The 27,668-nt window shown below is 52.2% G+C and overlaps 1 protein-coding gene across 1 annotated transcript; it reads left to right on the top strand.

Annotated features, from left to right (window-relative positions):
* The first annotated feature begins 1,240 nt into the window (after positions 1-1,240).
* Positions 1,241-21,393, top strand: SHPK (sedoheptulokinase). The gene is made up of 7 exons (XM_081110625.1): positions 1,241-1,445; positions 5,143-5,284; positions 10,507-10,690; positions 11,130-11,282; positions 12,216-12,391; positions 15,848-16,048; positions 19,714-21,393. The coding sequence occupies exons 1-7, from the start codon at positions 1,275-1,277 to the stop codon at positions 20,124-20,126; spliced, it is 1,440 nt and encodes a 479-aa protein (XP_080966751.1). The 5' UTR covers positions 1,241-1,274; the 3' UTR covers positions 20,127-21,393.
* The last annotated feature ends 6,275 nt before the right edge of the window (positions 21,394-27,668 follow it).

Here is a 27,668-nt window from a genome sequence, read left to right as displayed (position 1 = left end):
GAAGTAGGCAAATACTGAATTTTCTCCTCTTCGACTGCTTCTTGCAACTTAACACAAAGAATGCAGTTTTACTGGTTTAGAGTTCTTTTCTCCCAAAATTATTAAAACTGTGGTCAGATATTTGACTTTGTGAACCTACAAACCTTAAGGAAATTGACTTCATTCCCTATTTTGGGATACGAGCCTAAGGGTTGTTATTTTCCTCCAAACTGTCAAAAAAGGCAAAGCCCAGCTGTTCTTCCTTTCTTCAGCCTGAAAGCCCCCGGAGGGCGGGGCCGGCTCCTGCCCACAGCCCTGGAGCCCAGCCCAGAGCTCAGCCCTTACTTCCACCGGAGTTTCGGAAGGGTCCCCTTCTCCAAAGCAACCGGTAAACTCCGCGATCAGATTCAGGCGGCAACTAAGCGGGAGGCGGGGAAGGGGCTCGGACCACCCCCATCACCTTGACAGCACGGTAAGCCCTACCTCCGCCCACCTCCACCCGGGCCCTCGCACCTGGGGAATGTCCGGTGTCGCCAGGACGGGACAAGTGCCAGGGATGGAACCCCGGCGCCGCTGAGCAGGGCTGGATTGCGGCGGGCTGCCGACCGGCTTGCCGCACCAGCCCCAGGGCCCCAGGGGCTCCACTTGGGGAAGGGGGAGGAGGCTGTCGGGGCCGCGCCGGCTCTCACCTGAGATCCTCGGAGGCTCTGGGACCGACCCACGAGACGTAGGAGATGCTTCGGGCAGTACCCGCTTCCCCGGTCCGGCCAGGTCTGCTGGAGGACGGGCCCGAAGTCACCTGACCCCAGTCACCTGACTCGCGGAGTCGCTAGGTTCCCGCGATGCACTCTGGGAGCGGTAGTTTTGACGAGTCTGAAGCCGGGCTGGGGCTGAGCGGAGGCACCTTGGCAGGGATGGAGGCTCGGTGTGAGGGAGTCTTCAGACACTTTTAGGGACGCAGAGGCTCTCCGAGCCCCGAGCGCCTGTCCGCGGACTCTGCAGTCGTTTTGAGAGCGAGGCAGAGGCTGTCCGGCGGGGGTAGTTGCCGCCACGGTCCTGGATCGCAGCCCGACAGGGCGGTGCCCTCCAGGTCCCGCCTTCCGCCGTCTCTCCGCCTATCGCCGGGCCCGCCGCGCGGCTCCCCCTTCCTCGGCCAATGGGAAGACGATCAGCCTTCAGTTGGCGTGTGGCTGACAGCTTGGCCGGCGAGGCCCCGCCCCCGCGCCTCGGTCCTGGGTTTAGGGTGCAGGAGGGAGCCCCGCCCAGCGGACAAAACCTACGCTGGTCCCACGGCCATGGCTGCACCGTCGTCGGTCGTGCTCGGCATCGACCTGGGCACCACGTCTGTGAAGGCGGCCGTGGTGGAGGGGGCGCCCGACGACCCATCGGGGTTCGTGGTCCTGGCCAGCTGTGTCCGGGCCGCGCGGGCCGAGGCGGCGGCCCAGAGCGCGGCGGCCGGGCCCCAGGTGAGGCTGTGTCCCGGAGCTGCGCCGCCTCCAGGGCCCCCTGACCACCCTCTTCCTCCTCTAGGTGGCCGCCCCAACACCCCCGTCCTCGGAGAAGTCTCCCTGACTGCCCCAGCCTGCCTGCCCCCCACCTGCCTGTTGCACACCCCCCTCCCACCCCCAGTCGGCACCGATCGCCCCACTCTCTGGCCTCCTCTAGGGCTTGTCCTCAATGCTTACCCCGTGCGCTCTGCCCTCCACTTTCTGTACCTGACCCGCGGGGAATTCCTCTCCTTGGGTAATTCTCCGCGTACCTGCCTGTGTCCTCAAGTTCAGGATTCAGTTTGTTCCCCAGGGCAGAGTTTGGGTTTTCCGCCGGAAATCAGATGCAGAATCAGGCCTAACGGAGCAAAATGTGGACTGAACAACTCAAACACCTGGCCCACAAAAGTCACCCCCCCCTCCACCCCCCACCCCTACCCCATCCCAAGGCCCCAAAGGCTGAGTGAGACGCTTTGGAGGAAAAACAGATAGAAGGACAGATAGAAAGACTTTGGAAGAAAGACAGACCGACAGAAAGATATTGAAAGACCCGTCATTAGAAAGTTCAGATTGATGATGGTACCCTACAACGTTTACCTTGTGAAATGTAATAATGCACTACAACCAGTCTTGTCAAAGCTGCAAGAGAGAATTGGAGGATTTCACCACAGTGGGCTCTGTTGTGAGATGTGGGTTCAGAAAAGGTCAATCCTCAGAGCTGGATTCCATTAATTCCCTGAAAAAGGTGGCTCTATGTTTAGTTAATTGACAACAGAAATTAATACCAGGGAACTTTGAGTAACCTTTTTTCTGGATCTCAGCTTGTTCTTCTCCAACTTGAAGTAGATGGCCTCTGGCCCCATCTAGCCACAAGCCTCCATTTCCGAGCCAAACACCACTCCCAGGGGCTGTCTTCCCAACTCTTGCCACATATCTGGACTCAGTTCATTAGGGTTCAGAGTCCGTTTTGCTCAGAAGCATTTCAGAGGATTAAGATTTCAGGAACACTTTGCATTTTCATAGAGGCTTTCAAAGTCAGGTTGGCTGGGGCATCAGGGCGTTTTAGAACGATTATTTCACCTCAGGACTCTGGCTCTGTGGGAGTGAGCTGCAGAGCCGGGATCACAGGGAGCGGGTGTAGGCAGTGCCCTAATCTGAAATAGGCCATTTCTTGAGCATTACTTTCCCCACTGCCCCCAGCATTGCAGGCACCTCTGTGTTTCCAGACACACCCAGTGCACCACACCTGCCTAATGAGGGGTTTAGGGGAGGCCAGTGATAGCCCCCCCTGGCAAACCCCACATGTGTGCTGTGCTCTGGGACAAACAGCATTCCTATAATTTCATCTGTGGCAGGACTCCTCAACCTTGGCACTGTGGATTTTTTTGAGCTGGCTGATTCTTCGTTGTTGGGGGCTCTGTCCTGTGCCTTGTAGGATGTTGAGCAGCATCCCTGGCCTCGACACGCTAGCAGAATTTTCCTCCCCAGTTGTGATACCCCCAAAACATTCCCATATGGCCATGTGTCCCCCAGGGGACGGAAATCACTGGGGTGAGAACCACTGATGGATAGAATAGCTGATGGTTCTGTTCTTCCCTCATGACCATACTTCTTAGTCTTTAGAAGTGTTGTGTACACCATGGTCAAGCTTGGCAGCTGCGTGGAAGGTCAGGCTTTTCGGTGTCTGCAGCTACGGTTTTTGAGAGAAGCTCTGTGACCCTTTCTGCATTATTAATTTTTTCTCTCTGGGCCTCACTTTCCTCACTTGTAAAAAGAGGCGTAAAGGAGGAGGGTTGACTGAGTTTCCAGGTTAGTTTTTCAACTCTGAAGTTCTAGGCTTTGATCTGGATGCAGACCAGTTGATAATCTGAGCCAAGGAATGGGGAGCGTGCCTATCCTGTCACACGTGGGCATACCCATTGTCTGTTCCCCATCGCACCCTACAGCTGCAACCAGCTGCCCGCTGAACACTGTCTCCTTGTTTTCACTGCCATCTGGCCCGTTTCCCTCCTCCACGGTCCCCACCCACACAGCTCACCTGCCCTGGGCCCATTTTAAACAGCAGCTCCTCTGTCCTGGGTTGATTCTCCACCTGATTGCCATGTGTGAACTCTTTAAACCAGGGCTGCCCAATAGAAATTTGAGCCACAAATGTGAGCGACACCTGTAATTTTCTTTTTTTAAATTAAATTTTATCTTTTAAAAATTTTTTATTGTTGATAGTATTGCAGATATCTCCCATTCCTCCCCTCCTTCTCCTCCTGACACCTGTAATTTTCAATTTTCTAGTACACATATTTTAAAAAGTACAAAATAACAGGTGCAATGGTGTTTTTTAATTGAATTATTGGATAACATTGATTAATCATGCTCTGTTAACCGTGGTTGCCTTATTCTGGTTAAAGAAAGAACATTTTAGCCTGGCTTGGAGTTATATGCCCCGGGACCTGGGAGTCCACCTTGGACCTGGGAGTCAACCTTGGGATTCGGTCCATTCTCGTTCAGGAACTGCCTGTTGCCCAGGCTGGTATGGCTCAGAGGTTGAGCATCAACCTATGAACCAGGAGATCACGGTTTGATTCCCAGTCAGAGCACATGCCTGAGTTGTGGACTCGATCCATGGTGGGGCAGCATATAGGAGGCAGCCAATCTATGATTCTTTCTCATCATTGATAAGTCTATCTCCCTCTCTCCCTCTCCATTCCTTTCTGAAATCAATAAAAATATATAAAAAGAAAAAAACTGCCTAATCTCATGGAAAGATGAACAACCGTGTTGCCCAAACAGCGGAGTCCCACCCCAGCCTGCGTAGCTTACCTCCCCATGCCTGTAAGCTCTACTTCCCCATGTAATCTTTATCCTACTCCATGTAAGCAGCTGGCTTATGGTGGGGTGCAGGGCAGATTTTCCTGGATGACCTGCTGCTCTCCCATACTACCGGCAGTACTGGAATGAATGCTCATGTATGATTCAATCCTGTGTCTGCTGAATTGGCTCAAGTAGTGACAGGCAGCCTGGACCCATTGGAAGAGCCCCTTACCCTGGGCTTGAAGCCCACTGATTGGGTCCCAGCCTCTCTTTTCCAGCCTCACCACCCACCACCCCCTTGCATAGCCTATTCCCCTGGTTTTGTACCAGGTCTTCCCTGGCCTTCCTCATGCCTGCCTTCTCTAGGTGGGTTTTTGTTTCCAAGTCCAGGGCCTGGCCCTCAGGGCACTTAGGAAATGTTCCTCGCTGCTGTGTTTCATCCTTCTCGTACTCCAGCACTCTGTGCGTTGGGAGAGACCCTTACTTCATTCCTCCTGACAGCCTGGTCTGTCTTGTGCTTTCCTGCCCTTCCTGCTAGATTGTAAGCTCTTGTAGGGCAGGGGCAGTGCTCTCCTCAGCTCACTGCACCCACCGTGAAGGGGCGACCAGGGCCTGGGCCATTTGCCCAGCTTCGTCTGCAGCTGTGCCTCATCGTAAAGGGAGGAAGTGCAACCTTGCCCACCACATTCCTGCTCCAAGTCAGGGGGAAGTGGGGAGAACCCTCAGTCTCGCATCTCTTCCCCGAACCCTCAGTCTCGCATCTCTTCCCCGCGGCCGGTCAGCACGGGACCCCAGTGGAATCATCTGGGCAGCCACCGCCGAGGAAATCCCTGCAGGCCCTGGCCCTATGTGTCTGTTCTGTTTCCAGGCGCGGGAGCAGGATGTGAGTAGAATCATCCAAGCCCTAAACGAGTGCCTTGCTGCTCTTCCCCGGCAGCAGCTCCGCAAGGTCGGTGGCATCGGAGTGTCAGGACAGATGCATGGAGTCCTGTTTTGGAAAACAGGCCAAGGTATGCGGGGCTCCGGGGGTGACCACACGCTCTGAAGAGTCACCGTGGAACGAGAAAGCGCTGCCAAGGGCTGCCTGGAGGGTCAGCGGTGGGGATGCAGTGGCACACGCTGTTTTGTGCAGTGCCCCGTGTTTTGTGTACGTCCTGACTTGTACAGATGTGTTAATGAATCTGAACTATCCATTCATTCGACATCATCAGCCCATCAGTCAGGAACAGGAGAGCGAGTTCTCTCGGATTCCCTGTAGGATTCTGCGCCGTGGGTTTTCCGTAGCTTTCTCTGTATGTCAGTGTCTCAGAGCGTCACTGCTGGCAGCCAGGAGGTCGTATCGCTGTAGGAGATGCCAAGACACAGAGGAAACTCTTCTGTTTTAAAAAAATTACTATTAATATAATCACAGATGTTTGTGGTTTTGAAATTCCAGGGTGTGTCCTTTCCATGGGTTCAGTTGCTAGCGAGGCATTACTTAGTCAATCATCGTATATCAGGAGGTCTGCCCTAGTGCCAGGGTGGGTGACTTGTTCTGTTTGGCCTCCAGGAGGAGAATTAAGCCAGCGAAGTAGCATTGAGCAATTTACATGCCAAGTGCTAGGCAAAGGATGCTACCTGCATGATCTCATCGAACTTTCCCAACACCCTGTGACATAAGCTACATTACTGCCCCCGCTGTGGAGGTGAAAAGTTGAGATTCTGAGAGATTAAAATAATATGCTTGGGGCCCTGGCTGGTTTGGCTCACTGGATAGAGTGTCTGCCTGCGGACTGAAAGGGTCCCAGGTTGGATTCCAGTCAAGGGCACATGCCCGGGTTGCAGGCTCGATCCCCACTGGGGGTGTGCAGGAGGCAGCCGATCCATGATTCTCTCTCATCGTGGATGTTTCTGTCTCTTTCTCCCTCTCCCTTGCTCTCTGAAATCAATAGAAGTATATTTTAAAAAATTATATATATATATATATATATATATATATATGCTTGGGGTCATATGGAAGCAAGTGGGGACTCCAGCTTTTTAAAATTAATTAATTAATTAATTAATTAATTAATTTTTTTTTACTGCTTAAAGTATTACAAAGAGTATTACATATGTCTCCTTTTTTTCCCCCGCCCTTGACAATCCCCTGGCCTCCCCTACCCCCCAGTGTCTTATGTCCATTGGTTATGCTTATATGTGCTGGGGTCCAACCCCAGCAGGTCCAGGGGTCCCCAAAGGTGTGGACGGAGTTGGCGAAGAAGGAATGACACGGAGACAGCGTTCATTGATCAGCAGCCTAGCCAGGATCTCTAGCCAAGTTCTGGTCAGGATCTCCAGCGAAGTTCTGGTTAGGCTCTCCAGCCAGGTTCTGTAGCCATGTTCCCTCGCTAGGTTCTCCAGCCAGGTTTTGTCACCAGGTTCTAATCAGGTTCTCTTGCCATGTTCTATCCAGATTCTGTAGCCAGGTTCTGTCTCTAGGTTCTTCAGCCAGGTTCTCTCGCTAGGTTCTGTCTCTAGGTTCTGGTCTGGATCTCCAGTTTTTGTCCAGGATCTTTTGCCATGTTTTCTCCAGCGAAGTTCTTCTGTCTCTAGGTTCTGTGTAGGTTCTGTGTCTAGGTTCTGTGTCGACTCCAGCTTTTGAACCCAGGAATGTCTGAGTACAGACGCTGAACTTTTAAAGGCCTCTGGGAGGACCTGAGCTACAGGGGGCACGACAGCTTAATGAGGGGAGAACTTCCCAACAGCATGTCCCAGGAGGGATTAGACTCCATAGGAAGTTGTGTGCTCCCGGTTATGGCAAGCATTGAAAATATTTTGGCAATTATAAAAAATTCTATATTGATGTAAAGGTAAGGAGAATAGTATTAGGGACCAATACACCCATCACCCAGCTTTAAAAATGCCAACATTTTACTGCAGGTGTCCTAAGCAGAGGATGGATGGCCACTTTGGGGGGCTGTAGTTAAGGGCATTTGAACGTTGGATTCACCCCAGAGTCAGCGATTCTGATTCCCCGGGGCCAAGTGAGTGTGACTTGCTTCTCAGCAGCGTGACTGGCATCTAGGGCTGCATCCTTGGATGGGCTGGGTGCCCGGATGAGCCAGTGCAGGCTCCCTCCATCCTTCCTCCCTCTTAGCTGCCTGTTGTGGGGACAGCTGGGACCACAGGCGCTGCTTGGCTCCCGTCGGTAGCAGGAGCAGAGGCCGGTTAGGGTGTTAGAACTGACCTCTCAGAGGGAGTCTAGGTTGTAAAAGCTTTTTAAACTCCTTAATTTTGCATTAACGAGAATAAATGCCCTTTTAATACTAAAACCCTTTCCGAAGAGGACAGCAGAGATCTGATGATTGTGGTCTGGTCCCACGCCTGCCTTTCTGCCCGTCTCCTGGTCTCTCACAGCCGCACAAGCCATCGCTCTCGTTGGAGAGGCTGTTGAATATTTCATGGAGCCAGCCGCATGCCTTTTTGTCTTGTTTTCTGTTTCTGGGAAGGAGGAAAGCCACTGTTGGGCGGTGATGGTACCTGCTCAGCAGAGCTGGGTGAAATCAATTTGGGATCAGGCTGTCCCGCTTTTAACGGTGGCTGGAATTCAGTTTGGGTTTAGTACCTACAATATACGGAGTATAAGGCTCTGTGCTGGGCCCCGCGGGAGCCACAGAAAGGAATGGATGAAGCCCTCACCTTCCAGGGCACACTCGAGGCAGTCAACGTAGATGGGGACCAGTAACCGGCGCAGAGAGCTTCTAAGTGCCTCCACGAGGGTACAGTTGAGGCAGCTGGAGGAGTGGGAGGGAGTGACCAGCGTCTTCTGAGAGGCCTGTGGTTACGCCTGTTTCCAGACTCCATTTTCAGGCGCAGAAACAGCAGGAGAGAAGTGGGGACCATAAAACCAAGCCAAGAGCCAGGCAGCAGACGGGGAGGAAAGATTTGCTGGTGCATAGTAGACAGAGGACGCATATGGGTCCATATAAAGAACAAATAACAGAAAGGACAGTGTCATTAGTAATTAGGGGAGGCTTCGATGAAAACAACCGTGAGAAATCATTTTCCACCCACTGGGTCACAAGATATCAAAATGCCAAGAGTTGGCAAAGGGGTGGAAAATTGGTTCTTTTAAATACCGCTGTTGGGAGTGTCAATTAGCAGAGCTGTTTTGACGGACAGTGTGGCGGGGCCTATTAAAAACAAGATAGCTTCTACTAAAAGGAAGAATAAATAAGACAGCTGCTATCAATCCACAGCGCTCCTACTTGGGAATCTATTCAGGAAAAGTACTTTAACACACATGTGTGCGTGGGGAGGCATAATCATGGCCGCCCACTGCATCCCTGTTTATGGTAGTGAACACTGTAGCACTTCATCACAGGGGAGCGGTTAAATAATGTTCGGATGCCCACGCTGGAGGGTGACGTGCAGTAGTTTACAAAGAATAAGGCCCTTTCAGGTGTACGGACATGAGAAGAACTCCAGAGCATGTTGTTGGGTGATAAACACAACCCCTGGAAAAATAAATGCAGCAGAGTACTATTTTTTTTTAAAAAAAGACAAAAACAAAATAAAACCCCAAATCCAACTCAGACCAACCAAACCAACCAAAATATGTGTGAGCGTAAACTTTGGGCAGTTACCCGGCAAGTGCTGACAGTGACAGGAAGGGGGCTGGACTCTGGGGGAGTCATCCAGCCGGCCTTTTGCTTGATCTGTAATGTTTGAACATTTTATATTGAGAATGCATTCACTTGGCGTGTGTGTAATTAAGAAAAATTAAAATATCAATTCTTTACAAAAGAAAAGAAAGAAAAGAAAGAACAAACAGGGAAGAGTGTCGGTCAGGCCAGATTCTGTACTGAAACAGGCTACGGGTCTACCACTTAGGTGAACATTGGCAAATGATTTTTAACTTCTCTGCTCTTCATTTTTCTTATGTTTAAAGTGAGGCTAATTATCACATCTATGTTATAAGGCTATTATGTCTATTAAATGAATTGATATTTTTAAAGTGCTTTGAATAATACCGGGTACTTGGTAAGGACTCCGTATTTGTTTCATAATACAAAGAAAATAAATGTGATAGTCTAAAAAAGAAAAATGCCAAGAGAATTTTGGAAGCAGATAGCGGGGTTGAAGAAAAGCCGCAGAGATCCAGCTTTAGGGCTGGGTAAGAACCCAGAGTTAGGTTGAGGTAGGAATGTGTTGTGAGGGTAGATGGCTCTGAGGAGGAGCCACCCATCCCCCAGGAGAAGCGTGCTGTGCTTCAGGTGCGGGCATCTGTAACGCGCCTCCCTGGTCTTCTGGGCACTGGCCAGGGAGACCAACCTGAGACTGACAGAACCCTCAGAGTTCCGTCTATCTGTCACACGCATCCCCAGATATTCTTCTTCTTCTTCTTCTTCTTCTTCTTCTTCTTCTTCTTCTTCTTCTTCTTCTTCTTCTTCTTCTTCTTTTTCTTTTTTAAAATATGCTTTTATTGATTTGTTTAGAGCAGGGGTCCTCAAACTACGGCCTGCAGGCCACATGCGGCCCGCCGAAAACATTTGTTTTTTTTACTTCAAAATAAGATATGTGCAGTATGCATAGGAATTTGTTCATAGTTTTTTTTTAAACTATAGTCTGGCCCTCCAACTGTCTGAGGGACAGTGAACTGGCCCCCTATTTAAAAAGTTTGAGGACCCCTGGTTTAGAGAGTACAAAAGGGAGAGGGAGAGAGAGAAACATTGATGCCTCCCACACACACTCCAACCGGGGGCCAAACGAGCAACCTGGGCACGTGCCCTCACTGGGAATCAAACCAACTGAGCCACGCCTTTACCATGCTGTATATTTTTCATAGCAACTAAAAGTACCTGGTATTGTGTATTTGCTGCTTATGGTCTGTATCCCTGGCATACAAGTCTAGATAATCTCATTATGATGCAGGTTCAAAGGACAGAGGTTAGGGGACATGAGAGTGTGCTACACTTCTTTTCTTACCTGGGGCGGGGAGGGGTTATAAGAGCAACTTTAAAAAATGAATAAAAAGGAACTTAGGAAAAGTGGGACAAATGGAGGGAGGGAGTGACTTGCCCAGAGTCCCATAGATGTCGATGGGGAGCCGGGTGCTGACCCCAGGTGCCCTGATGGGACCATGTGTACGAGTGGAGCGTTCTCATGGGTGACACGGTCTGCTGGCACCTCACTGGCAGAGCGTCTCAAGGACAGGCTGCTGCTGGTCAGTTGCCCTCTTCTCTGACTTTGCTACTCTCCTTTGTTCCAGGCTGTGAATGGACAGAGGGAGGGGCTGCCCCTGCCTTCACACCCAGAGCTGTGAGCCACCTGGTCACCTGGCAGGATGGCCGATGTGGCAGTGAGTTCCTGGCTTCTCTGCCCCGGCCAGAGTCCCATCTCAGTGTGGCCACGGGGTTTGGCTGTGCAACCATCTTCTGGCTTTTGAAAAATAGGTACAGACAACTGCTCTCTGCATCGGGTGCTGTATTTCCCGGGGGCTGCTCCTCCAGCTGGTCAGCGTCCCTCCATCCCTCAGTGATGTGACCTAGACTTGGCCTAGAGCTGCTTTGCTTCCCTGAGGGCTCTCTGTTGGTTGCCCTGTTCTAACCAGCGGGGAGAGAAGGGGCTAAGAGGACAAGGGACTTGCCAAGGGTCATGTGGTGAGTTCATGGTGGGGTCAGGGCTGCAGAGAATGGCTGATGTCCCCTCCCCTAAAGGCAGCTTTGCTTGGAGGGCCACACCTCAGGAGGTCCATTTGGGGGAGCCACACACGTGGGGTTCCGGCTGCCACTCAGCTCTGCCATGCCTGGTCCTCACTGTCCACCGCTAGGTGCAGCCCAGGCTTTTAAGTCGCCGATAGACCATGTTGAATTATTTTTGGTATGAAAACAGCCCCGAGTTCCTGAAGTCCTACGACGCAGCTGGCACCATCCATGACTATGTGGTTGCCATGCTGTGTGGCTTGCCAAGACCCCTGATGTCTGACCAGAATGCCGCCAGCTGGGGATATTTCAACACCCAGAGCCAAAGCTGGAACGTGGAGATGTGAGTATAGCCTTGCAGGCTGGCTCCAGCCGAAGGGCGGGACCCCAGATTGGAGAGTCACTGGGCGTTCCCATTTGGGAACAGTGGGCATTCCAGGCGCTGGGCATGGGTGGGCCGGGTGGTAAGTGAAGCCCTGGGGAGGGCTGCCCTGCTTCCCCACGGTCCCCAATACCTAGGGTGGTCTCCCCGGTTCTCTGTGACCCAGCCCAACCTACAGATTTCAAAGAACAACTTTCACTCTAGAATATATTTTAAAATAAGGTTAAGAAATGGAAGCAGTAGGTGCGAGAGATGCCTTTTAAGTTCTGTTTAAACAATCATTTGCCTTTTCAGGTCCAGAAGTCCAGTGCCCTATAAGTCCACTTCCTTCAGGGCCCCCATTCTGAGCTCTGTAATAAAACACAAAGCACCTGGTAGTTCAGGTAAAGGACTTTCTAGCATGCTTCATAACACTGACAGCCCCGCTCACTAACCCCGAGTGATGAGTGCATTTGGTATTCAGGAGGTGACTGAAGGGTTTGACTTTGGGGTGGCCCATGCTAACCGACCGTGACTTTGCACTGAAATTCCCTTTGCAGGGTATTTGTGTTCCCTTCAGACACAGTGTCCGGATGCCAATGCCGCCTGCTCTTACCTAAACCTTCCTGTCGCCCTCGACTGGGGATCCAGCCTGCAACCCAGGCGTGTGACCTCCTGGTTCATAGGTCGACACTCAACCACTGAGCCACACCAGCCGGGCCAATGTTCACTCTTTAAAAAAAATCCCAGCCTATTTCTCATAGTTTTCAAAAAGCCAGAGAGACCCCTGTGCAAACACTGGCTTCTCCCCTCCCTTCTCTGACTTGTAGCGCTTTCCTTTGTTGAGTTTTCTGGAAACAACAAATAGCAGAAAACCAGGCTCTGGTCAAGGCGCTGTCCACTTCTCGTTTGCAGACTGAGGGCCTCCGGTTTTCCCGTGCACCTGCTCCCCGACATCGCCGAGCCCGCCAGCGTGGCAGGCAGAACGGCCCATGCGTGGTTTGAAATCCCGAAGGGCACCCGGGTAGGCGTGGCCCTGGGTGACTTACAGGCCTCCGTCTATTCCTGTATGGCCCAGAGGACAGATGCAGGTAAGTCTTCTGCCCTCTCCTCAGACTTCTGCTCTGGGTGAGGGTCCAAGAGGCACACACACCGGAAAGCCTCAGCTGCCTTCCACCGTTATTCTGTGAACGTGAGAAACACCCTCCCCCTGCAGGTGAAGCCCCGCTCAGGGAGCCTACACTTCAGCAGGCCCAGCTCTGCCCTGACCCCGGTCTGTGCCTTTCCTCCCGAGGTCCAGGGCAGGGGATGGCTCCCTAGTTGGCTGGTTCCTGTGTAACTCCATGACCAAGAAAATAGATGAGGAGACGAGGGTTTTTGACTTCCTGTGTTTGTCAGGTGGAGTTTCGTCTCATCTGATTAAAAGCCTAGAGTCCTTTCTGCGTTTGGTGTCCGAGAGCCACAGGGAGGTGCAGGCAGCAGTGTAGGGCCGGGGTTGGCAAACCTTTCCTGCCAAGGGCCAGATTGCAAATACATTAGGCTTCGTGGCCCATGTAGTTTCTGCTGTTGGGGCGTGAAAGCAGCCGCAGCCGTTCATAAACGAATGGGCGTGGCTGTGCTCCAAAAAAACTCGTTATTGACACCGAGATGTGAATGTCATGTAATTTTCATATGTCATGAAATCTTCTTTTGATTTCTTTTCAACCATTTGAAAATGTAAGCACATGCTTCTGGGATCGTAAAGTAGTGCAGCTCCTTTGGAAAACAGTCTAAAACGTGTACATGAATGTCGCTAGCAGCGCTATTCATACTTTGCAAAAAGGAGAAACTACCCAAATGCCCATCAACTGATGAACGGATTTAAAAAATGTGGTCCATCCACACAGCTAAAATGCCACAACATGTGCGTGAAAGTGAAAGAAAGCTCGTCACAGAAGGCCTCCCATCGTATGATTCCATGCCTGTGAAATGTCCAGGATAGACAAATCCACAGGGACAGGAAGGAGTTAATGGTTGCCAGGGCTGATTGCTGACAGGTATGGGGTTTCTTTTTTGGAGTGATGAAAATGTTCTAAAATTAGATTGTGGTGATGGTTGTACAACTCTGTGAGTATTCTAAAATCCCCTGGATTGTGTGCTTTAAAGGGGTCTATTTTATGGCGAATTTATGTGAGTTACATATCAATAAAGCTACTCTCACACACAAAAAAGGGAAAAGCTGTTCTTATCTCCTGGGCCCTACCAGAACAGCTGGTGTCTACCCTGGGCTAGGGTGGGACTTGCTGCCTGCCGAGCAGGGTGGTTGCAGGATGAGTGTTTCCCTTGATCCTGGGGACAGCCTGGCTGAGCTAGTCCTGGTTGGGAGCCCCTCCTGGTTATCAAGGGGGACAGAGAATTCCTTCATCTTACCTAGGTTCCCTTTGTCATCACATCTTTTATTCCCTCCATCAGTTAGAACTATTACAATTCAACTCTGAGTTTAAAAAGTCTGACCGGCACTAGCCTCTGTGTAGTAGTTTATTCACCATTTCATTACATTTTTAAGAAATAATTTCAAGTGACTGGTTTTGGTAATAATTCCTATTAATTCAAGATTAGCTGAGCAGGAAAGGTGAAATTCTGTCCATTTTGTTTGTGATAAAAATCACTTAAGGTCAAAAAGTTCAAACACCTTTTTCTCCCCAATTTTCAACTAAAATCAATGCCCCAGGAAAGCATGCTGAGTTTATTCTGTGACTTAATTTTTCCCAGTACACCATCTCTCCGTATATCCCTCCATCTCAGAGCGTGGACGGCAGGGAACGCAGTGGGCTCTGGAGTCCAGAATGCCAGCCGCTCTGGGTGACCTGGGCAGGCGCTTTTCCTCCTGGTTCCCTGTCATCACCCCTGGCGAGGGTGTCGGTGCCTTCCTCCCGGGCAGTTGTGAGGCATTGGGGTGGTGCCCGTAAAGGCCAGGTTCTTTCCTCCCACCTGGTGGTTTTCAAATATCAGGCTGTTCCCGCCACAGAGGGGTGGATGCCGGCGAGCTTGCTGTGTGGTGAGTGCGGGGCTTGTCGATGGGAAGAAGGTGAGGTTTGGGCTCCGCCTTCACTGAGCGGGTTGTAGTCTCTGGCTGCAGATGGGCTGCTAGCCTGTGCTCAGCTGTGCCATACACACGGGCTAAGTTGGTCGGCCCCCATTGTGGACATGGCCACCAGAGGGGACAGGCGGAGGGCACGTTGCTTCTGGCTTCTGGTGATGGTGGGAGGCTTGATGTGGCAGGAAGTAGGTGTTACTGGCTTTCTGAGGTTTGTTTTTGCTCTCCTCGCTTCTGACCCCTCCCCCCCCCCCAGGTGCGGGGGAACGTGGGCTGCTGCCTCAGTTAGTCTGGCCCCCAGCAGATGCAGAAGAACAGGCCTTTTGGTCAGGTCTTATGAGAAATGAAGAGACTCCTGGAGCATCTGCAGGCCTGGCCTTGAGCTAGAGGAGGAAGTCGGCCCCTCTGTGCTGGGTCTGGGCGTTCCCCTGCTCGTGGGGAGGTTAAGAAAAACGCCTTGGAAATGAGAGGAAGGAGAACTGGCTGAACATGAGCGAGACCTTCGCAGCGAATAACACGTTTCGGCTGAAGTTTTACTCTCTAAATAGTTGTCTACTGCTGTGTAGCAAATCACCCATGGCGTTTTGCAGCCTAAAAACACCAAACGTTTCTTATCTCACACATGTTCCTTTACGTGTGTTGTGTGTGTGTGTGTGTGTGTGCACGTGCGTGCACGTGTGTGCGTGTGTGTACCTGTGTTTGAAATTATTTTGTAAACGTCTGTGTTTAAAACAGGTGAAATGGTTCCTGAGGGTCAGGAGTGTGGGTGTGGCTGGAGTGTCTGGCTCAGGCTTCCTCGTGACATTGCAGTTAAGCTGTTGGTGGCCTGGGACCACCCTCATCTGAAGGCTTGACCGGGCTGGAGGGTCCCCTTCTCAGCTCCCTCTGGTGGCTGTTAGCAGGGGGCTCAGCTCCTTGCTGCGTGGGCCTCCTCACAGCACCGCTCACAGCACTGCCTGCTCCTCCCAGAGCGAGCCATCCGCGGCAGAAGCTGCGTGCTTTTTGCGACCTGTTCTCCATAGTCACACACTGTCACTTCTGCTTTATTCTCCCACTAGAAGCAAGTCACCGAGTCCAGCCCACACTCAGGGGGAGGGCATTTAGGCTCTACCTCCTGAAGGAAAGAAATAGTATCAAAGAATTTTGGACCTTTAAAAAATATATATTTTTTTATTGATTTCAGACAGGAAGGGAGGGGGAGAAAGAGATAGAAACAGCAACGATGAGAAAGAATCATTGGTTGGCTGCCTCCTGCACGGCCCCTATTAGGGATCAAGCCTGCAACCCGGGCATATGTCCTGACCGGGAATCTAACCGTGACCTCCTGGTTCATAGGTCGATGCTCAATCGCTGAGCCACACCGGCTGGGCTGGACGTGATTTTCAAACCAGCACACTCTCCCCTGCCTGGTTGTGACTGTGACCTCCAAGTTAGCCCGACAGACCTAACCTTTGCTTTTCTTGGGCCCCAGTTCTCAACATCAGCACTTCGGTTCAGTTGGCAGCCTCCATGCCGTCAGGGTTCCAGCCAGCGCCGACTCCAGACCCTGCAGCTCCGGTCGCCTACTTCCCGTACTTCGACAGAACCTACCTGGCGGTGGCAGCCTCCCTCAATGGGGGCAATGTGCTCGCCACGTTCGTCCAGATGCTGGTCAAGTGGATGGCGGATCTCGGTAAGATGTGCCCACACAGCTCTGCCTCTCTGCTTGTCCTTCCATCACGCCAGTGAACGTGCTGTTGAAGCTTCTAGATTCACGTCTCAGACCCAGAACTTCTCTTCCTTCCTTAGGAATCTGAGCCTCTAGCTTTCCTCTCATCTCCTGAGCTGCCACCCCCCCGCTCTCTCTTGACCTTGACTGTGGAGTGTCAGAGAGTCTCCCAGTTCTCCCCTGCCCTGCTCTCTTACTTTCTTTGTCAGTGAGCCCCTGGGTCCCTTGCAGTTGGGGTTTTCCTTCTGATGACTACAGACAGTTGAAAATAAAAGGATCAAACACGGATGAGTGAAAAATCTGGTATTTTACAATATTATAAAATCCTCACAGACTTAATCCTGAGTCCCTGTCTCAGGAGGGTCCCTGGAGACTCTGGAGTCCTCCTGCTCTCGTCTCCAGTTTTCAGGGTAGAGTTGGTTCGGCTTTTCCTCTGCTCTGCACTCACAGGGAAACATGAAACCTCTCCAACCACTTCAGGTAGAAATGAAATTTCCAGTCTAGGGAAATCATGTTGATCAGACTCACTGGTTACCAGTAGGAGCTCAAAATCAGGCCATTCCCAGAATCAGGCATCCAACACGGTCACAGGGGGAGGCCAGGCAGCAGGGAGCAGCGAGGCTTTTACCTTCAGTCACCAGACAGTGCTGCTGACTCCCGTGGGTCTCCGGGAGGTCGGGGTTGGGGGGAGCTCTGACCCCTTGGCTGGGGTCTCCTCAGGATGGATTCATTTAAATGATAGGACTTGGATTTTGTTTTACCTGCACCAGGGGAGGATTTCAAGATGCAGAACCAGTTCTGAGAACTGTCCGGCCAGCCCTTTATCTAGGCACTGGTTTAACTGGATGGGGTCTCAGTTGTTTACTGACTTGGGCCAGTGTTTCTCTTTCTACAGAAGTGACACTTCTCCTTGCCCCTGAAAGACTTGGGAATATTCGCTTTCCCTGTAAGATCCTTTAAAAAAGTCTTTTTGCCTTTTCTTGCTTCTTATTTTGAGAAAACAACGAGTGTTTTGAAGCTTCATGTATTCCATGTAACTTAACCTTTTATGAAAATGTTACAATTATGTCATTTTATTAAAAAACATATATATGCAAATACAATCACATGTACTTAGATAAAAGACCCATTTATTAACCAGAAATGGAAATGTTACAGCATAAGGTACAAAAATAAAACTCTTGCTGTGTTCAGAATACCCTGAATTTGCATTTTGTTCCCGAGGTTGGAATATAGGGTTCTACACTGGGGTGGTAGTTCAGAGCAGCACCCTGGGGCTGGTGGCCTGGGTTTGAATCTCAGCTCTGCCGCCTCCTGCATGCCTTTGGGAGGGTTACTTACCTCCTCTGTGCTTTACTTCCCTTATCTGAAAATGGGGGTCATCCTAGGACAGGATTCGGTGAGTCAATGTGAACACTTAGAACAGCGTCTGGCCCGTAGTGGCAGTGAGTGTGATACGACACTTATTCAATAAGGTTTGTGTGGCGGGTTCAACCCAGGGGCGTGACCTCGGCTCCCCGCTCTGTCTCCAGGTCACCGTGTGGCCTTGGACGTCCCCCCGTCTCTGTCTTCCCAGCTCTGATGTTCTATGATTCTAAGCCTGTGGTGTGGACATTTGGCAACTCACAGCAGTTAATCTCACCAGTAGATTCGGATGAGGCGGTGAGCCAAGGCACACAGAAACGGGCTAGAAGGCGGATCTCCCAGGCCTCCAGCTGTGAACACCTTCCTGCAGGTTCCACAAGGCCTGCGCGGGGCCTGGGTGTTGGCCAGTGAGGAATAACGCTGTAACGGCCCTAGCCGGTGGGGCTCAGTTGGTTGGAATGTTGTCCCATAAACTGAGAGGTCAAGGGGTCCATTCCTGGTCAGGGCACATACCCAGGTTGTGGGTTTAGGACGTGTATAGGAGACAACCGGTCAATGTTTCTGGGTGTTTTTCTCCCCTTCCCTTCCTCTCTTTCTAGAATCAATAAACATATCTTCAGGTGAGGCTTCAAAAGAAGTTTTGAGAATGTGCTATTGCGACAAAGATAGCAATAAAAACATTTTTTTTGAGTTCTTATTAAAGAAATACACATTATTATTTTTAAACTGTAGATTTTATTTGTGTTTCAGTGATTTTTCTACGAATGCCCTTTTCCTGTTCTAGGACTCAATCCAGGATACACATTGTATTTAGTCATCACATCTCCTTAGTCTCTCTGTCTTCTACTTGATTGGTCTGTTTTTCTTTATCTCCTTTCCCTTTCCCCCCATTAGTTGATGGCTTTACATTTATATCTGTGCTTCTAGAAGTTTCCAGCACAGTCTGTTGGCTAGGACATGGAGAGACTCGCTCTGATGTGTTGCTGTGCAGTGTAAATTGATACAGCTTGTAAGGAGGGGGTGTCATGTGCATATCTTTGGACCTAGCAGTTCCCCTCCAAGGACTCAGCCCTACAGATGTACATGCTTGGACACCTGTAATAGGTTACCCACCAAGTATGTGAGTTTTCTGACATTTTAGTAGAATTTCTAGAGGAAAGACACATACTCATTCAGCAGAGCTTAACCAGAGTCCTGCTGATCAAATTTTGACTGTGCAAATTCAAGGTATTCTGAATACAGCAAGAGTTTTATTTTTGTACTTTATGCTGTAATATTTCCATTTCTGGTTAATAAGTGTGTCTTTTATCTAAATACATGTGATTGCATTTATATGTTTTTCAATAAAATGACATAATTGTAAAATTTTCATAAAAGGTTAAGTTACATGGAATCCACGAACCTTCAAAACACTCTTTGTTTCCTCAGAATAAGAACCATGAAAATGCAAAAAGACTTTTTTAAAAGGATCTCTCTCTCTCTAGTTCCTGAACATGGACAATATAGTTTTTTTAAAAAAAATAATTTTGATTTCAGAGAGGAAGGAAAAGGGAGAGAGAGATAGAAACATCAATGATGAGAGAGAGTCATTGATTGGCTGCCTCTTGGGTGTCCCCTACTAGAGATCGAGCCTGCAACCCAGACATGTGTCCTTGACTGGAATCGAACCCGGGACCCTTCAGTTTGCAGGCCGATGCTTTTATCCACTGAGCCAAACCAGCTAGGCTATAGTGGAGTTTGTATAAATTAAATGTGCTGATGATTTTACTCTAGGTTTACTTCCCTTATCTGGACATTGTAATTTTAATAAGATCCCTACATGATTCCTATGCATAGTCAAATGTGAGAAGCACCGGTCTAGACTGGTGGTTCTCCACTTCTGCAGGGGATGGCTAGACCATGCTCAGCCCTGTGATCCTGGGATTCTGTGACTCTGCTAATAAGTCCGGTGGAGCTGTGATGGTACTTATTGATCAGTACGTGCATGATGGCCCCTTGGGGCCAAGGTCTCATAGCTGGTTAGGGCTCGCATAACGACCTTTATATGACCTCTCCCTGAAGTCTGGGCTGGGTCTGCAGTGATAGAGCTGGCTGAGATTTGGGGCAGAGCATGGCTAGTCAGGTTATGTGCGTCCCTGAGCAGGAAGCAGCCAGCCACATTGAGAAGAAGCAGGTAGTAGACCTCTCCTGCCCAGGGAATGCTGTACTGTCTCATCCTGCAGCGAGGGGTGCATGAGCTCACACGTCTTCTCTGTTCGTGGCAGGCGTGGAGGTCGAAGAATCCACTGTGTATTCACGCATGATCCAGGCAGCTGCAGAGCAGAGAGACACCTGCCTCACCATCACGCCAACAGTGCTGGGCGAGAGGCATCTGCCAGACCAGCTGGCCTCCGTGACCAGGATCTCCTCCGCGGCCCTCTCGCTGGGGCACGTGACGCGGGCGCTGTGCCGAGGCATCGTTCAGAACCTGCACTCGATGCTCCCGTCCCAGCAGCTCAGGGAGTGGGGCGTGGAGCGGGTGGTCAGCAGTGGGAGTGCGCTGTCCAGGAACGAGGTGCTGAAGCAGGAGGTGCAACGGGCTTTCCCTTTCCCAGTGTCCTTTGGGCGGGATGTGGACGCAGCCGTGGGGGCAGCGCTGGTCACGCTCCAGCGAAACCTCCGCCAGGAGGAGTCTTAGTGCGCACACTCTTGGGCCAAAGCCCTGTTGCCGATTTTATCTAATTAACATTCCTGATGTGATCCTGGAGTCATCCTTTTCCTGGACAGCTCTGTGGGCAGCTTTTAAACAATGTTTGTTCTCAGGCCACCATCCTGACCAAGGACTTTCCTCCAGGGCACACTCTACTAATGCAGCCGGGAGTCAGCCACCAGGTCCCCAGTCAGTGCCTCTGACCGAGACTCACCTGGGAGCTGGCTGCCAATGTAAAGGTGGAAAAAAGGAAAAGAGACAAGTAACCCAGCATCACGGTCAGCAGGCTCACCTGTGATTCACGTGTAGACAAAGAGAAAATAAATGTGGACTTCAGACACCAAACACGCCTGGTGGCTGTGGCTCCCAGTCCAAAGAGAAGACCCGCCCTCCACCCCGCCTCCAGCTTACGGATTGGTTGTTTCCAGGGTTAGGCAGCTCTGATGCGGGTCACATTACTGTCAGAAGAGTCCTTCCCCCTGGACTGGACCACATGAGCCCTTTCCAGTCTCAATCTCCCCTGGCCACAGCTGGTTGTGTGGGGCAGGCGGGCTGAGGTGAAGATGCAGGGGTCTGTGCCTGCCTTCTTGCCATGGACTCCCCCCCAAGGAGAGGATGCTGTGCTGGGGCGGCCCCAGATCCTCACAACACAGCTGGCCCGAGGGCAGGGAACAGGGAAGGAGAGTCGGGGAGCAAGGCCGGCAGGGGGCGGGTGCTGTGTGGCCCCACCACTCACATTGTTCCCATGAGACTGACCAGCCCCCACAGGACCCTTTCCCGGGAGTGTGTGCAGCAGTGTGTTTTTGCCTCTGCACAACCTTGGAAGCCTTCAGGCAGACTCTGAGGCACCCAGGCATGCTCCCCCCCCAGACAGGTGGCTGAGTTAACCAGAGAGGACCCCTTATCCCCGAGGCCCCAGCTCTTCTTTCTGTTGGCGTGGGCCTGACTCCCACTGGAGTCGGCACAGAGCCTTGCAGGGACCCCGGAGCATCTGAAACCTTCCCGTGGTCGGCGGGGATGACCATGGCGTGGCTCCCAGGAGTAGGCCGCCATCACTGTGTCTGCTTCCAGACTCCCCAGGGCCATCCCAGCCTCGGGCAGACGCCGAGGCACCCAGGCCGCTATGTGTTGGGGAAGCAGTCATGCCGTCTGTTTGTAAATGTCACTTTGTGAATTACGTGATTGTCTGATGCTCTTAGGTGCCTCTGCCTGGCTGTGCTGATTGAACTTCAGATACTAAAACTCATTCTTCTCCAGCCTTGTCGTTGTTGCTTGAATGCAAATACCTCTCTGCTTTGGGGAGACGGATCACTCAGGAAGTTGTATAATTTCTCTCTCAGCCAGAGTGAGGTCATCTTGGAGCCCCTGGGGAAGAAGGCCCCTCCAGGAGAAGCCGAAGGACAGCTGACAGCCCTGTGGTCAGGGGAGCTGGCCTCTGACTTGCATTGCCAGGGGGCTGTGGATGGAGCCTGTAAATATAAGATTGGGAGCAGATGGTGTCCTGCAAGCCCAGGCAGCCCAGCCCAACGTCCAGTGTGGCCGCTTCCCACTCTACCCCTGAGGGCTGAGCTTCCCGTGGCCCAGGCTTGTCCGAGAACAGTCCTGCTGCTATTTCTATTGCTCGTGGCTGGAGCCTCTGCAGGGTGCCGAGTACCGCTCGCTCCCCTGCCCTCTGCCACACACCGCCTTCCCTGGGAACTGCTATACCCACATCATGTTTATGTGGCTTTCATGTTCTCCATTTTCTTCTCAAGTGGACTGAAAAGCTCCATGAGGGCAGGGTCCCTGTTAGGGGTTCTCTGCCCTGTCCTCTTCCTACATTTAACCTGGGCTGGGGCCCATCTTTGGAATGTTCTCCTCACAGGGCAGGACCCTGCCCCGCCCGAGGCCCAGCTCAATGCCATCGCCTGCTGCAGTCTCCCTGGCAGCACATTTGCCGCTGCATCACAGTGGCCGCTTGCATCCTGCAGGCCCCTGGCTTGTCCCTGTTTCAGGGAGCCCCGCTCTGTAAGCATCACCCTCCTTTCTCACCCGTCCTGGCCTCCTTAAAGGCAGAGACCATCTCATTTACCCCACTCACTACCATGTGCTCGCAACGTGCACAGTGGGCCCGCAGGAAAGAGGGCCGATGGCACTGACCTCTTTGCAGCCACAGTTACAGACAGACTAATCCGAAAGAGAGATATTCGTGCTATGGAGATGCTCACTGGGTGACTCAGAAAACATTAAGCAAATTTTTTAAAATTAAAAAACAATTAGTCCCAACCTCAAGCTAATGGCCGGATAAGCGCCGCAGCCAGCAGATGTGGTTCTCATGCTGAAATAATGAGGATGAGAGCAACCCTCCTGCCTGCCTGGAGCTCTGCCGCTCAGAGCCCGTTCACACCCCGTGTCCTCGTTAATCCCCAGCAAAGCCCCACAAAGCGGGCAGGGCAGGCACTCCCCGTTGGTGTGGATTAAGGAGCAGGCCCAGAGCTTCAGCCGCCGCCTGGTTCATGCAGCCAGAGTCTGGCACGGCACGGCCTTTTCTCCCACTTCCATTCCCTGCCCACAACCTTGACCGTGCAGCGACTCCTCGCTCTTGCTCCAGTCCCTGCCCTGGGTCCCAGCTCTGCAGAGCAGGCTCGGCTGTCAGGTGCAGAGTGAGGTGCTGAGCGGATGCCTGCCCCACAGCACAACCCTGAGCCTCTACCCACTTTCGAAGCATGCCGAGCCCTCTGTAGAGCCCTGCCCATCGCGGGAGCTGGTCTTTCAGACTCAGTGACACCTGGTGACACTCCTGCACAGGCCAAGTGCAGAAAGGAAAGTAAGTTGCTTTCAGGGTTGTAGTTTGTCATCTGGTCCTGGGACCCCGGAGGCCATTCCAAATCTGGGAGGCAAGACACAGAAGTCAGGAAGTTAAAACAAGATTTAGAAAGCTCGAGACCAGACTAGCAGAGTTGTCACTGCCCTTGGGTGGGTAACAGGGATCTGCCAGTGGTGCCTTAATTACTCTCCCTGGGGCTGGGGCTGGGGCTGGGGCTGGGGCTGGCAGCGCCCGGGTCCTGCCCTCCTAGAGATGCCAGGCTGACGGTTCCTGGCTGTGGTAATCAGGCTTTTCCTGCACATGGGAGTTTGCAGGTTGCTAACTGTGCCAGAAAGTCTGGCTTCAAATCTGTGAGGAGCCCAGGTAGATGAAGAAAATGAATTAGGGCTCCTATTGCCAGGTTGAGAGCTCAGTGCAAGTCAGTGTGCCCGCTGGTGGTACACGAAGTGGGAGAACTGGCCCTTCACGATATTAGCAGTTTTAACGGAGGTCACATAAGACTTGGCCCACCCTGCCCTGGCTGGTGTGGCTCAGTTTGTTGGAGGGTTGTCCCGTGCACTGGGAGGTCATGGGTTCGATTCTGCTCAGGACACATACCTGGGTTGTGGGTTTGATGCCCGCCCGGAGTGTGAACGGGAGGAAACTTCTCTCCCCTTCCCTTCCCTTCCCTTCCCTTCCCTTCCCTTCCCTTCCCTTCCCTTCCCTTCCCTTCCCTTCCCTTCCCTCTCTCTCTTCTGTCTCTCTCTCTCTGTCTCCTTCTTCTCTCCCTTTCTGCCTCTCTAAAATCAATAAAAATGTTATTTAAAAAAAAAGACTTGGCCCACCCACCTGCACTGCTTCTTGTCCCCATCACACACGAGCTTGGCGAAGCACCCCCTACTGGAAGTCATTATTAAAACATGATCTATTTACAAGGAATTTTAATGGGTACATCATTACATAAACTCAAGAACACCCTGTTCAAATCATGACCCAGAAAACCACACGGATGGCGGCGAGGCCCAGCCCTGTGGTCTTGTCCCCACCGCCATCTCATGAGTCTTAGCAGAACCGCCGCTTGGTGTCAGTGCCACTCAGAGCTGGTCAGCATGCTCCTCGGCAAGGCACGGGCAAGGCTTCGAGAGGGGAAATGGAGGGTCTGGAGCCATTAAAATCTGTGAAGCAAGATAGGAACATCAGAGAAATAAGAACTCAATGCAAGCTTTAGGAAGCTCCAGACGAGACCGGTACGCTTACCACTGTCCTTGGGGCAAAATGGGGGCAGAATCCTACTCACTCTCATGAAACGCTGTGAGGGCGGATGACATGGTGCAGATGAAGTGCTACCCCAGAACCCGCACACTGCATGGGCCCGGGGAGAGCTCACTGCCATTATCGTTGTCATTGGGATCGCAGGCACCAATGGCCACGGGAAGGCACAGTTGAGGTTTCTGCAGGAGTGGGGAGGTGAGCATTTCAGGCCAGGTCCGCGGGGGTGACGGGAGGCTATTTGAAGGAGGTGAGATTTGAATGACTGAATCTCAGCTTCCATCGATCTCACCTGTCACCTGGCCTTACAGATGGGCTGGGGCCCTGCCTTGTTGAGCTGTTTCTTCAGGACCCCCTGCCTGTGGAGTGGTGGCTTTGCGAGGCCTGAGCAGCGCCCTCCTTCCCTGAGAGCTGAGGTCACACACAGCTCTGGCTGGTCTGGGCTGTGTGTGGCTAAGTGCACTGCAGCCCTGGCCTGGTGGGAGGAGGGGCAACGGCTAAGTGGTTTCTGAAAAAGGGCAAAAATGATGGGAAAGGCTTTGGGATCCTCTGGGAATCAGAGCTGCGGCAACAGCAGCTGCTACCATCGCTGGAAATGTTTTTCCTTGAGTGCTAGAGCGCGCCCACAGCCCATCCCTGCCAGAGCGAGCAGCGCGGCCCACGGAGGGGCCCGGGACCCTCGGAGGCAGGGGAGGCAGCTCTCCCCACACCGCCCAGCTCTCCCTTCAAGTAGCAGCGGCCTGGAGCTCATCGCGCCCCGCTGTTAGAGGGGTGTGCCTGCGTCTAGCTGGTGAGTCCCCTTTGGTTATTTGGTGGCCAGCGCAGCTGTTAGCTGTGGAATGGCATCGTGAGCTGCCCGAAGCTGGCCCCTGCCATTTGCCAGCTGTGTGACTACGGGCAGTTCCGTTAGCCTCTCAGCGCCTCAGTGACCGCATCTGAAAACTGGGAGAATAACAGCGTCTGCCTCAAAGGTGGCTTGAAGGCGTAAGGGAAGCTGTACCTGCGGTGCACTCAGCCTGGCTAATCGCAGGCGCTTGGTAAGTGATAGCGGAGGTCGCTGTTACCCACGGGCTGTGTTTGCACCAGAGTCATCTGGGCGAAGAGCCCGCGGCCGCTGCCAGGGCCAGCGGTTTGTGGCTGGAGGTTTCAGGGGTTGCTCTCTCTGGAGTGAAGGCGGGCAGGGGCCCTGGGTTCTTGTCCCGGCGCCATTCTCTCTTTCGGGATTTGGCAGAGTCCCTCTGGCTCTTCGTCCATGGGTTGTGAAGCGCCCAGCTCTCCATCTCTCTTTAGGAAGCCGGGGAGACAAGAATGACCAGGGCCTGCAGGGAGCGGGGGGCAGCGGGAGAGCCACGCCCTAGGACGGCTCACTTGGATTGGGGAGAGAAGCATGGAGGCTTCTCCCGGGGGCTGGGCAGTGTCCTTCCAGTCTTTGCCGGGCAGGGTGCTTCTGTTGGGACTGGCCTTTAGTCCAAATGGTGAGTTTGTGAATCTTGTATAAAGCAGAACAACATCTCCTTCAGACACCCCAAGTCGCTGTTGGAATGCCCCCATCACTGTAGAAGGTTTGACAGTGACAGGGGGGTTGCCAGTGGGGCTCACCTGCTGGATGCATCCCAGGCCTGGCAGTGACAGACTATCCTGTCCCTGTCCACCCTCCCCGCCCAGAGCAAATGGCCCCTCAGTTCCTACCCTGCTCTCTACTCTGGGAGAAGCTTGGTTTTTGCAGGGAACCAGGTGCAGGGCGTGCAGAACAGATCCAGGGTTTGTTGACGGACTGAATGAGGGACTGTGTGGGTTGCTTCATATTTACTGGGTCGGGTTAGATTTGGGTTGATCAGAGGAAGAAGAGGAAGAGGGGAAGCTGTTAAGAAGGATCATTGCCAGAACGTCGGTAGGTGCTCTCTTGGACTGTTAAGAGCTGCTAGCCAGGCAGCAGGCTTATTCTTGGTTTTGTGACCAGCCTTATTCAAGGGGAGACATTCCTGGGAGAGCCAGTCCTGGCGGAGGGCCTGGGTGTTATTTATACTTCATTTGGGTTTTGAACTTCCTGGGACACTTGTTTGAGCAAGAGGGTGGCGCAGGTTTGGGGCTTCGGAGTGGAAAGGTATTGTCCCCAGCCGCCTGGCCCCAGAGCTGGGTGTCTGATTGGCCCCCAGGCTCTGGCGTGAGGTCTGGGGCTGAGTTTCCTGGCTGAGAAGGAACCCCAAACCTTCCCGAGAGCTGGTGGAGAGCTGGAGATGCTCTGGAGCCAGGCTGCCGGGGAGCCAGCGCAGGTCTGTTTCTTACTGTGTGACCTCGAACAAGTGATGTAACTATTCTGTGCCTCAGTGTCTGTCCTTCTCTGTACAATATGTGCCTCCTTGACTGTGAGAATGAAGTGAGTGAGCCTGTGCAGGGTTAGAACAGCGCTCACCTTTGCACTGCATGTGCTCAAGCACATCAGTTATTTTCATTCTTTCTAGTCACCTGTGCCTGTTAGTTTTATAAAAAAATATATTTTTGTTGCCCTGGCCATTGTCTCAGTGGTTAGAGCGTTGGCCCGCACACCAAAGGGTTTCGGGTTTGATTCTCAGACAACGGCACATAACTGAGTAGCAGGTTTGATCCCCAGCTCCAGTCTGGGCATGTGCAGGAGACAGCCAGTCGATGTGTCTCTCTCACATGGATGTTTCTCTCAATCTCTCTCTCGCCCTTCCTCCCTCCCTCCTACTTTCTCTAAAAAAAGAAATAAAACAATGGGGAAAAATATCCTCAGATGAAGAGTAACAACAACAAATAAAGGGGTTTTTTTTAATTGATTTTTAGAGAGAGAAAAAAGGAGAGGGAGAGGGAGAGAAACATCCATGTGAGAGCAAAACATGATCTGAGCACAACCAATGGAGCCACACTGGCCAGAGCCTCCTGTGCCTATTACATGGAGACAGGCTCCCTGTACAATGAGCAGTCCTTGACAGGAAGTTATCTTCTGGAAGCACAGACTAGTGACCAGGGCCAGCCTTCTGGAGCTTTTCATGGCTTCCTACCATCCACACAATAATACCCACATCCTGTGGCCTTGGCATTCAAGGCCAACAGCCATCTGGTTCTGACCTCGCTGCTGATCCTCCAGTCCCACTGGCTTTCTCTGCATTGGCTTCTCCAGGGGTCCCCTCCCTCTCCCCCAGGCCTAGCCCAACCCTACTCCCCTCCAGGCCCAGTTCATCAGCCACCTCCTCCCTGCAGCCTTCTTCAGCACCCTGGCCCCTCCTACCATCCCCACACCCGAGCCACACCTGGTTTCTGTCTCAGATGGGGTCTGAGTCCTCTGGGTTTCCCCAGCACAGGGCCAGCACTCTGCAGGACTCAGTAGGTGGGTGCTGAGTGATGCTGAATGAGTGTGTGAGTGGTTGCAAGTGGGGCTTCCTGTGGCCAGGAGCACTTCCTCCTGCAAGGTTTCCACCTGATGGATGAATCAGAGAAAGACGCTGGTCCTCTGG

Source organism: Myotis nattereri, assembly GCF_964212035.1.
Source record: "Myotis nattereri genome assembly, chromosome: 16".
NCBI classification, from domain to species: Eukaryota; Metazoa; Chordata; class Mammalia; order Chiroptera; family Vespertilionidae; genus Myotis; species Myotis nattereri.
Note: the sequence above shows the minus strand (reverse complement) of the source record. Positions and strands in the feature narration are given on the sequence as shown.

What these genes read in the sequence shown, in the direction of transcription:
- SHPK (XM_081110625.1), top strand. Translation starts at nt 1,275, where the DNA reads ATGGCTGCACCGTCGTCGGTCGTGCTCGGCATCGACCTGGGCACCACG. An exon ending in CAAAGCTGGAACGTGGAGAT is followed by an intron (nt 11,283 to 12,215) that starts GTGAGTATAGCC and finishes TCTCGTTTGCAG; the next exon opens with ACTGAGGGCCTCCGGTTTTC. An exon ending in CAAGTGGATGGCGGATCTCG is followed by an intron (nt 16,049 to 19,713) that starts GTAAGATGTGCC and finishes TGTTCGTGGCAG; the next exon opens with GCGTGGAGGTCGAAGAATCC.